General features: G+C 37.6%; 1 protein-coding gene across 1 annotated transcript; it reads right to left on the minus strand.

The window, feature by feature from the left end:
* Positions 1 to 2,538: 2,538 nt before the first annotated feature.
* LOC100891260 lies at positions 2,539 to 4,363 on the minus strand. Its single transcript, XM_031000256.1, has 3 exons — positions 4,246 to 4,363; positions 3,527 to 3,809; positions 2,539 to 3,185 (listed from the first exon to the last, which is right to left on the minus strand). Exons 2-3 carry the CDS (start codon positions 3,807 to 3,809, stop codon positions 2,713 to 2,715), a joined length of 756 nt encoding a protein of 251 aa, XP_030856116.1. The 5' UTR covers positions 4,246 to 4,363; the 3' UTR covers positions 2,539 to 2,712.
* Between the last annotated feature and the right edge of the window lie 7,823 nt (positions 4,364 to 12,186).

Here is a 12,186-nt window from a genome sequence, read left to right on the forward strand (position 1 = left end):
TGCATTTAACAATGATCATATTAAGCAAAACATAACAACGTATTATCTTTTTTGTAAGATGTAACTTTTTCCAAATGTTGCGAATAGAGCGCGTTGAATAGCATAAGTGCGCAGTATGCTTATGCCTGTAGCCTGGACATTTCGTGGCAATTAACCTTATTTTTCATTACAAAAAGGCTGTTTAGAAATAAGATGTCATTTACCAAAAGGAATATGGTGATTTAGTGTCTTTAGTATCTCTTTTAGAGGGGCACAGTGGCCATATGAAAAATCTAAATGTGTGGAGGAAAAAAAGTGACATTTAAAGCAATATTAATAGATCTTTTGAGAATGGATATCATAAAATCGAAGGTTGCTGTGTGTTGCTTAACTTGAAATAAAATATATAAAGAGTAGATTTTGAGACATTTGTTATATTTCATGACATTGATTGGTGTTCAATGTGTTAGTACATTGCTAACTAAAAATTGATTGAAATGTTAATGAGTGAAAGAAGTAAATAAATGATCTTTAATCCACCAAAAACTTCTTGGAATATTTTCTTTCGCATGTTGTACCTGAAGGCAAGATATTTAATAGCCGAATGTATTTTCAATTGCGCCATTTTTCGATGAAGGCGTACATGGAACGATTTCCGGTTCCTGTACCCAAGCATCATCACACGTGCGTCATGAGTTTGTGATACATTATGGGACATGGCTGTCGACATATCGGGACATTGTGAGCAATATTGTCAGTCGAATATCCTGCCTTTAAAATATATTTGAATACAATATTCAAGATGTCATAATAATGTCTGCGTGTTTTAAAAGATGACGTAAAGGGCCATTGAGATGACTCAAGTATAGGGGAAGTTTTTGCGATGGTTTTAAAGGGCCCGATGACGCTACCCTGTAAGGGTAAACAAGACATTCTCCTCCTCTTCTTCTACTTCTTCCACTTCTTCTTCTTCTTATTATTATTATTATTACACTGTTGCACATAGAGTTGGAAAGGTTTTTATAATCTCGTTTAATGAATAAATTATAAGTTTATATCTTATCAGCACTGTATTGGGCAATCTCCATGACTCATTAGATTGTTCAGTAAAGTTCTGAGAAGATGTAAACTTTACCTCTGAAGATAAATTCAGATTCAGATTCAGATTCAGATTCAGATTCAGATTCAGATTCAGATTAATTTTATTGGTCCATTTGGAAATTCAGTTTGTCTGCATTACATAGAGCACATGAACAAAATATAATACACAAATAGATAATACACAGTAGCAAATTTAATATATCACAATATTGTCACAATAATGTCATGAAAGAGGTAAAAAACAAAGTGTAATATTATCATTATTATCATTATTATTATCATCATCAACTACACCATCATCGTCATCATTACTACCTCTTAACAGAAAAAGGAAGATACGTAGGAGAGAAAAGGTCGCACTAGTATATTCTTACTATATTTAACTGATTTCGATGTCTTGCTACTGACATCTAGATGTGTTGCTAATGACATCTAGCGTGTGTACATGTATGAAGACAACTTTTTTAAACTTTTTTTTTTATTTATAGTCATGGCATCCCTTTATGAAATAAAAAGTTTAGTGTCATCCTGATCATAAATATATTACAGAAGTTTCATTTTGCATCACTGTGGTACTCGTTTCAAATACTTTGTTTTCACGAAATTTACGTTTATTTCAAAATGAATTCCAAGTAGATCTTTGATTTATTTCTAACGGGGCACCCCTAAAGATGTCTTGCAGCACCCAGGTTGAAAACGCTTTATTTGGGCTTAATGTTGTTTGTCATTGGTAAACCTTTTATTCCCACCTTGAAAAGGTCATTTTCCTTTAGTTATTGGCGATATATTTAAAAAAAAGTGCCATTCCCTCAAATAGAATGGAAAAGAAAACAGACAATATATAACTGTTGCGTAGCTTAAATCAAAGATCCCCATCGGTATCCCCCGTTTTGAAAGTTTGCAAGGGTTGAAAATGTCTTTGCAGGGAATCGAACCAGGGTCTCTGGCTTAGAGTGCCACTGCCTCAACCACAAGGCCATGGAGACGGATAAGTGGTGACACCAGATTCAAGTGACCGATAGATTGACATATCTTCAACCGTCATTAATGTACATGTATTACTTTGTAGGGGCAGGTGAGTTTACAGTGAAGAGAATGCTTTGAGATAACATGTATAAACTCAAACAATTATCAACTTTAACAGCTTTGGCAACTTTATGGTATAGTGGAAATAAATACAATGCGAAAAGAAATGAAACGAGTATATGTATACATACTGGTTCAAACAAAATTATGAACAGAACAAATAATTTATTTAACTCTTCAATCAAACACAACAATGTAACTGGATGCATGCGCTACGATCCGTAGACCTAATCAAAAGATACCATAGGTGATCTAAAGAAAATTGAAACAGTCACAACCCCAACTCACCCCCACCTTTCTAATGAAAAGAAAAGAGAAATGAAACGAGGAGATAACTTTATTAAGGACTAAAATTATATTCCGGGACCCCCCCCCCCACACACACACACACACGCAAACGCAAACACCTTCGGACCTTGGGAGGAATGGCGGGTTTCCCCAATTCTTCTTCAGAAATATTAAGATCGGGCAATGTTCCTTTTTAATAAACAATCCCGGATCTGCCCTTCTGAATGCGACTAATGGTATTGTTCATCAAAGGTTAGATCACATAAGAGGTGCAGTAAGCTTTAGAAGCATGGTGCTCATGTCAACATGGTACAACATGGAATTGATGGGGGAAAATTGGACAAAATTTTCTGAGGTAGTATTACACATTTGTATGAGGGTATTTGTCCCGATATTTGGACGATTGATAACATACCAGCCAATTCCGAAACCTATGAAAATCCCTATAATCCCCAAAGTTATCCCTTTAGATGGCTTTGGCTGAAATGGCTTTGGCTGAACTTGACACTGACGCGCAAAGATTTCAAACTGTGTCCAATCGTTTTTGTCCATGTCCACCTGAGTGTCAAGTCTACCACAGATCATGGCCAGTTTGGAGCACTCAAAGGTTGTAAATTGTTTGCTCCGGAAGCTGTCCATGTAGGTATTTTTGATCCGGATATGATTTTCATGCGAGGACCCGGCCATGGGCCATGGAAAGTCATGTGCAATAACACAGACGTTGTCCTTTCCTGTAACAGGGAATATAACATGACACTTAAGGACAGGTTCTCACAATATGTAACAGTCTTAACATTAACATATATTTGGCTACTGAAAACAATAAAAAGGAAACACAGAAAGAAACACCTATTACATTATGAGCCCTACCTTAAAATAACCAAACATGTATTCTAAAGTTACCATCCAAATCTACATTTTTACCTCCAGTTCCCAGATAAAATCCCTATATAAAAGATACTTCATAGTTAAATTTTTGCCACAATTTTCGATCAGAATTATCATTATCGTAAACAAAAGAAATTAAAGCTGATTAAGTACGAGGTCAAAAGATCCTATGTATTGTTCATACCGAGTTTTTGTTTGACATGAGGCAGGAACTTGTCATAGAGTGCATCCATAACATCTGTGATTGCAAAGCGACGGTTGTTGATAGAATGACAGATAATCAGACCATCAAGTTCTGCACTTGAAAGACGAAAGCTGTCCAGATCATTGTACGGTAGCTCAATGAATCGGACTGTTACATTAGTCAGACTTGAAACCTTTTCCATGAAAGCCTCGATGTTAGACCTCAATGCTGACGTGCAGATGCCTATTGTAACTGGTTTCGCCATGGAGGATGGTGTCTCCATCTGTAAATAGATGAAAATAACAGAATGAGAATCAAGATTATTAAGAACGAAAAAGAGAAATGCCCAATGTACAATTTAATTTTGTGAATGTGGATCATAAACCCCTTGTAACACCAATATAAAAACAAATTTGTGTATGGTATACGGGTCGGGACGTGGAAATCGAAATTTGAAAGAAAAGGAGACAATATAACAAAAATATATAATTCGCACCCCCCCCCCCCTTCCCGACGGGCCTGTGTCTAAATATCTAGTGAGAAATACATGCTGAACTAGTAAACTGTTTAGATGAACACTTCCAGATCGCCCCCCCCCCCCCTCCCCTCCTGACTCAAAGCCAAAGGCCTGGATGCGCCACCGTCTCTTCCTTTACACACAATAGACTTCAGGTTATTCAATCGTATGCAAACGGGATTATGAAAATAGCTATACTCACCGTCACGCCACGTCCAATTGTTCTGAAGCTCCTGCACGTGCGTACTTCGATATCCCTTTTCCACGTTACATTGCATGTATATCATGTACATTAATAGTACATTCATGTGCAAGTTCAGTCTCGCCGCCGGTCGACGATCAGAACGGGGATTCCCCGAGGTCACGCTTTAGTCTCACTTCAGTTGTAATTGTTAGTTTAAAAATAGATTTTACTGACATAACGGAAGGAGAAATCACAGACCGTAGAATGACTCCTGAGCAGTGGCCGAGCTATACAGGAGGGGAGCATGTGGCCTTAAAGGGCAAGTCCAATCCAAAAATAACTTACTTTCAATATAAGCAGAAAATTCAAATCAGACAAACCAGTCAAAAAAAGTTTGAGCTAAATCGGATAACTAATAAGAAAGTTATGAATTTTTGATGCGAAAGTTAATGTGGTTGGATGAGCAAGTGTGCGCTGTATAGTAAACGTGACGCCTGGCTGGAATGCTCCACAGGGAGTCAATAATGTGCATACATTGTGTGAGGTAAGCCTGAAGCCGATGACCGGTGTAATAATATATATCTGTAAGGGCTTTGAGAGGGCCTGCAATCCTGAACAGCGCTACAATTAAAAGAACGAACTACACTGTTGGTCATACGGTGGAATAATTATTTTTACCCTGGCAATTTATGGAATGATTTTGACAATGATGTATTCTTAATAGATCTAGATAATAGTATACATTCTCAGATTTTATTTGAAAATAATTTGTGAGTGTTTGTTTTGCATGACTGCTAAAGCATGTGTATGCTACTATGCTAATCAATTAGCGGACCTACGTCCTTAAGTCACAACTGACAGTAATGAGGATTAATGCCTCATAAAAGGGCACTGATATAGCACATCGACACGATTTTGTTCCTGGGGGCTCACAGTAACGAGGCCATTGCTTAGCCACTGAATCATGACTGTACGCATCGGGGGCTAGGGTACGTCGCCGCCCCCATAAATACAAAACAACTAAGAAAATGCAATAAATTATCAATAATAATTCATTGCATTTTGCCCCGACCCCCCAAATAAAACAAATCCTGTATGTGTGCATGCCTTGAACCATAAAGCATGGTCCTACAGAGGAATTTTGCCTTGTTGGGGACAGGGGGAAATTGCAATATTATTTATTGCATTTTCTTTGTTTGTTTTTTGTATTTGTGGGGGCGGCGACGTACCCTAGCCCCCGCTGCGTACACTCATGATTCAGTGGCTAAGCAATGGCCTCGTTACTGTGAGGCCCCAGAATAAAAACCGTGTCGATCAGCTATATTAGTGCCATTTTGTGAGGCATTAATCCTCATTACCTTCAGGTATGACTTAAGGACGTAGGTCCCCTAGTTGATTAGCGTAGTAACACACACATTCTTTCAGTCAGGCATAACAAACACTCGCAAATTATTATTAAATAGAATCTGAGAATGTATACTATTATTTAGATCTATTAGGAATAAATCATTGTCAAAATCATTCCATAAATTGGGGTGAAAATAATTATTCCACCTTTATGAAAAACAGTGTATTACTATCATTATTATTATTATTATTATTATTATTATTATTCTATAGGGGGTAATTTTCAGGGGTGGGGGTAATTGTCTACGGGGGGGGGGGTAATTTTCCTGGAGGTTATTGTCTGTGGGAGTAGTTTTCCGTTTATTGTCATCACATGCTCACTGTCTCCCAAGTGGTTGTATTTGGAATAGGGTCGTCTCGTAGGGAGGGATTGGGAAAGATTTGTATATATTTTGTTTTACTATTATAGAAGATTATTAGTAATTTATGTAGGCATATCCACAATAAAGCACACGCAACGGTGACATGGACCCTACAATATAACTTAAACCTATACTAGGCCATCTATATCTATACCCGTAATTTTTTTAGGTAGGCCCTACCTGTTATGAACAGACTAATTACATAGATTAATGAAATTATTCATAAATTTCCACCTACCCAGAAAATAAAAGCTAGATAAACAAATGTCCTAATTTATGATTTTGCACTTGGGGGTGGTGCGCACTCCTTTTTTTTTTCTCAACCCCCTTTTTAATTGCCGTTTACCGTTAAAATCCGATTTTTAAAAATTTCTTTTAAAGAAGGCGTAAAAAACTGTAAAAAAATAAGTATAATATTTCAGAAGAGACATGCAGTAGTACATTCATTTGTGTCATTCCTGTTTATTGTAATTTTGACTTTCGTACTCATTTGTCTATGTTATACTAATATTTTAATATTTGTTATCCAATGTTGTAAACAAATTGAGAATGATCCTATACGTTTGGATTATAATCAACAACATTTAAATTGAGAGGGGAGGGGGGGGGGGGGAGAGAGAGAGAGAGACCATTTCAAATTCCAAATGGCATACCATAAGTTCAAAACCCATAACATGTGCCATATTAAATTTTCGATGCTGCTTTTAATTGTTTAATACTCCCCTGTAACAGGTATATGAATACATTAGCTGCTATTAAAATAGTACTGTGAATAATAGATGTAAGCTGGACTACACTAAATATTATGGAAGATCATGTAGCACCCACACATGTAATTAGGTAAGATATAATTCACTCTTTTTTCAGGGCCCTGGGAAGCGGCCCTGGGAAGCGGCCCTGGGAAGCACCCCATGCAATTTTTTTAATGATATATTTAAGATATGTCATTATGCTTCGTTTAAGAAATTGTTACACAGCAGTGTGAGATCTGACAAATTCAAGATTGCAAAATTAATAAGTTGTTTACGTGGAAGCATGCACTTTGGGGTATTCGTTAATTTTAGCTCGTAACTTTCTGCATTGAACGAGGATCATTACTTCTGTAGGACTACGATCATCGAGGATGGCTGCTCACACAAATTTATTTGTAATAGTCGGCAATGACGTTCACTAAGGCTGTTCTCTCACCCATGCTGAATGATCGTGTCTAAGCTTATTGTGATTTATGTTTCTTTGGAGAATGTTATTGTTATCTTGAATCTTGCAAAGCATTCCATTATCTATAATATGCCTTCATGTAGGTGAAAATGATCTTGCTCCCAGAAACACTTCCAAAGTCATAGCACTCACTTGTTACTGTGTAATTATTTATCCCAATATATTGTACTTATGTACCAGTACCCCCTAATCTGAACAAGTTAACACATACGTTTAAGAGAAAGCGGACATTCAATACCCATTCAGGTGTATATTGAATATCAGGCGCGGATCCAGGATTTCTTAGGGGAGGGGGCTCAACTTTTTTTTTTTTTTGCTCCCGAAAATTTGAAAAACGCGCCGGCCAAAAATTCGCTCAGTGGGGGGGGGGGGGGGGGGGGGGGGGGGGGGGGGGGGGGGGGGGGGGGGGGGGGGGGAGGGGGGGGGGGGGAGGGGGGGAGGGGGGGGGGGGATAGTGAGCACATTTTTTTTTTTCGATCCTCAAAAAAATTTCAATTTGCACCCCCCCCCCCCTTGAGCGCCAGGGGGGGGGGGGGGGGGCCCAACCCCCCAAAAAGGTAAAAATCACGTGATTTTACATGATTTTTTTTCTCCCCCCCCCCCCCCCCCTGGATCCGCCACTGTTGAATATATAGAATTACTGTGGTTGGCAGGACATTTATTGACTGAACTTGGTACTGACGGTGCAAAGATTAAGATTTTGGTAGAATTTACGACAAAAGCATACCATATAATTATTTTCATGTAACAAGTCAAAGATGTATATAGCACACGTTAATCAAAGATAATAATGATGCATAATTTCTGGGTTATTCGTTACGTACACTCTTATTAACTTTTTGTATTCATCGTATAAATCTTCAAACAACAATATATTCCTGTTCTCAATGTGAAAAGTGGTGTGTAAACGTGTTTGTTCTGTAATTATCTATCTTGTTTCATGGCAACTTTTTAATTTGTAGGTCCATAAATCCTACTAAAAGCTACTTTCTACAAATCCATAATGGGCTATCCAACCGTTTGTCTATACTTTACACATTTACTTACTTTCTTATCGTTTGAAATGTGTTTTATATGTATGTTTTTAAAAAAAAAACTTATATATATGGATTTCGGAAATAAAAACAAACAAACAAACTACAAATACATAATTGTCGTATAAACAATTACAATTTCTGAAATAACAAACTCAGTCCTTATAAGTTAACTAACTACAATTACGATACGATTATAATTATGTGTTCATGCTTTCCTGTTTTCCGTCACAAGGACGGGAGATGTCTCTATATAATTATCAAAGATAAAAGGTGAAATATACCTACTTAAAAAAGCAAGACAAATATTCAGGGCCATGTATCGCTTTGGGGGTGTCCTTAGTCCAATATTTCCCATTGTTATAAGCATTTTGGATATTGCTTAGGCCTATTTAATTTTATGAATAACAACCCTCATTCCCTATTATGAATAGCGACCCTAACTATATATTATGAATAGCGACCCTCATTTCGTATTATGAATAGCGACCCTCTACTCCTATTATGAATAGCGACCCTCATTTCGTATTATGAATAGCGATTTTCTTCTCGTTTCATGAATAGCGAACCTCTACTCCTATTATGAATAGCGACCCTTTAATTATTCCTATTATGAATAGCGAACATAAGTCTATTATGAATAGCGACCCTCATTTCGTATTATGAATAGCGAACCCCTACCCCTATTATGAATAGCGATCCTCATTTCATATTATGAATAGCGACCCCCATTTCGTATTATGAATAGCGACCCTCATTTCCTATTATGAATATCGAACCTCTACTCCTATTATGAATAGCGACCCTCTACTCCTATTATGAATAGCGACCCTCATTTCGTATTATGAATAGCGACCCTCTACTCCTATTATGAATAGCGATTCTCCTCTCGTTTATTTAATACGAAACCTCTACTCCTATTATGAATAGCGAACCTTTATTACTAAGAATAGCGAACATAAGTATATTATGTATAGCGACCATCATTTCGTATTATGAATAGCGAACCTCTACTCCTATTATGAATAGCGACCCTCTACTCATATTATGAATAGCGATCCTCATTTCGTATTATGAATAGCGACCCTCATTTCGTATTATGAATAGCGACCCTCTACTCCTATTATGAATAGCGACCCTCATTTTGTATTACGAATAGCGAACCTCCACTCCTATTATAGTGACCCTCTATGTCATGCAAAATGACACGGTATAGAATTAGAAACAATCCGTTGCCATATCTAGTCAGATTGCTAAACGCTCATAGTAATGAATAATTACCAGTTTCACCTTCGACGAACACATTGTTCTCCACTATTTTCACTCTCTCAAGTCACATCGTATAGCTGGCAAAAGTTGTTTATACCGCAATAAGTGGTGATTTTTACCAAAATGTCCGGCAAAGGGGTACTTTTCACGCACCAAAGTCCGGCTCGTACACTGACCTCTACACACCGGACTTAGGGGGGTGTTTTTAAAAGGAGGGAACATGCATATGCGTACCCTAAATAACACTGGGGGGGGGGGGGCTGGGGTTGCTTAGAAGGTGTTTCATTTGAAAATGAAAAGAGAGGATGCGAGATAAGAGTGTGTAGAGGGAAGCTAGCTTTCCAAGGACCGCACACTAGCTAGCACGTTTTTTTAATATGGAGTTCTTTTTAAAGAGTGAACTAAAAAAAAATGATAATAGGTAAGAGACGTTGTTGCATCAAAGTTTAAGTTGCGGTGGCCACAGGGTCTTTTCAAAGTTTAGTGCTGATTCAGTTTTATCTCTGTTTTTTAAAACCCGGGCAAATTAGGGTTAGGGCATAAAAGTTTAATTAGTTATGATTTCACATGATTAATGTTAAGAGGTATAAAAACATTATATATGTATGATTTTCAGACAGAATTTGTTGGAAGTTGTTTTAATACTTTGAAAAATGAAAGTGTTGATAATTTATGCGAAATAAGTGCTGTATCTACGTACTAGTAGCTCGGCAGGCTATATCCCAAAATATTGTATATTGTTATTTTGTCAGTGCTGTGCTAGCTGCGGAGCGGGGAGACCCTCTTCATGGCTTTCTTGTTCTCCAGCTCTCTGTCGTGTTACTCTCACTCTTTGTCTCCCCTCCCCCCCCCCCCCCCCCCCCCCCCCCCCCCCCCCCCCCCCCCCCCCCCCCCACTCCGGGGTCGGAATGACCTCATGCGTGTTACCAAAATGTCCGGTAAAGGGGTACTTTTCGTGCGACAAAGTCCGGCCCGAGAATTGTAAGAAAAGGGGGTGTATTTGACTCTCACCCGGAGATTTCTTTAAAAAGGGGGCGTTTTTTCTTTTTCCCTCTCATCTCTTTGGACTCCTGAGAAATTATTCCGAATTTAGGGGGGGGGGGTAAATTGAGCATTTTTCCGAATTTAGGGGGGTCTCCAAGGCAGGAAAAGCCCGCAAAAGGGGGGTTCGGAAATGTTGGCAGTCCTCAGATAGGGAGTGCTTTCAAAAAGAGTGAACAAGCATATGCGTACCCTAAATAACACTGAGTGGGGGGGGGGCCGGGCCCTCCCCCCCTCTCTCTCTCTCTCTCTCCTCTCTTTCTCTCCCTTTTCTCACTCTCCTTCTTTCTCTCTCTCTCTCTCTCTCTCTATTTGTCTGATATAACTTCCTAAATGAAAGGGTGACATGTGAATGCATTTTTGAATAATGTTACTATAGAATTTTACTTTTTTTTTAACTAAATAAGATTTAATTGTACAAAATCATGTTTGACTTTTTAATAGTTCCCAAGATGCTGCACATTATATCGAATACTACAATTGCAACCTTTTACCCATGTTTTTATGCAAAACTTATCTTATTTTTATGCAATATTCTACATGCATGTACCTTTTACTAATTGGCCCAAATACAAAATGTTCTGCATTTTACCTAAAATGTATAATTTGTTTAAATCATTGTAGCATCTATTTGATTTTATAATTCCTGGATTTGGTTTCTGTTGTTGTCTCCGTTTCTGTTACTGAAGAAAACACCATAAACATACCATACCCATCTGGCTATGCATTTTCCAACTAAAACATTTAATTTAATTCATTTAATTCTTTTGAATATCAAAATGTATTACTATTCATATATTGTAGAAGTTCAATATATAATTTTATTGCAAATATAGTAATACAATTCAGATTTCTGTATATCAAGCAATTTGCCAAGGTCGTTGAAGCACAATTATATATCATATGTAAAAAAGAATTCCAATTTTACTACCATAATGCTAGTTGCTACCGTGCATAATGTTTTACATGTAAACTTACTTAGTCACCGATGTATACTTTGTAAAAGAAACTGCAATTCGGCTATCGGGCCGCTAATGTTTTTTAATAAAATAAACCATTTTAAATAAAATAAAAAATATGAATAGCGACCCTCATTCCGTATTATGAATAGTGACCCTCTACTCCCATTATGAATAGCGACCCTCATTCCATATTATGAATAGCAAACTTCTTCTCATATTATGAATAGCGAACTTCTACTCCTATTATGAATAGCGACCCTCATTTCATATTATGAATAGCGAACCCCTACTCCTAGCGACCCTCATTTCGTATGATGAATAGCAACCCTCTCGTCGTTTTATGAATAGCGACCCTCTCTGTGTATTATGAAAAGAGACCCTCATTTCGTATTATGAAAAGCGACCCTCGTCTCACGTTATGAATAGCGGTCCTTATGATTAACGGTCCTTATTTCTTTATGAATAGTGACCCTGTTTAGTTTGAAAATAGATTTTACTGACATATAACCTTGATCATTAAGATGAAGAAAATAAAGAAGAACCATACCACAGAAAAAACTCCTGAAAAGTGGCCAAGCCATAAGGGAGAGGGTGGGGGGGGGGGGGCATGTGACCTTAAATGTAATCACCAAAACAAAATTAATAATAATAACGGGAGAGAAGATA

The sequence above is a fragment of the Strongylocentrotus purpuratus genome, unplaced genomic scaffold (genome assembly GCF_000002235.5).
Source record: "Strongylocentrotus purpuratus isolate Spur 01 unplaced genomic scaffold, Spur_5.0 spur5_scaffold_6, whole genome shotgun sequence".
NCBI lineage: Eukaryota > Metazoa > Echinodermata > Echinoidea > Camarodonta > Strongylocentrotidae > Strongylocentrotus > Strongylocentrotus purpuratus.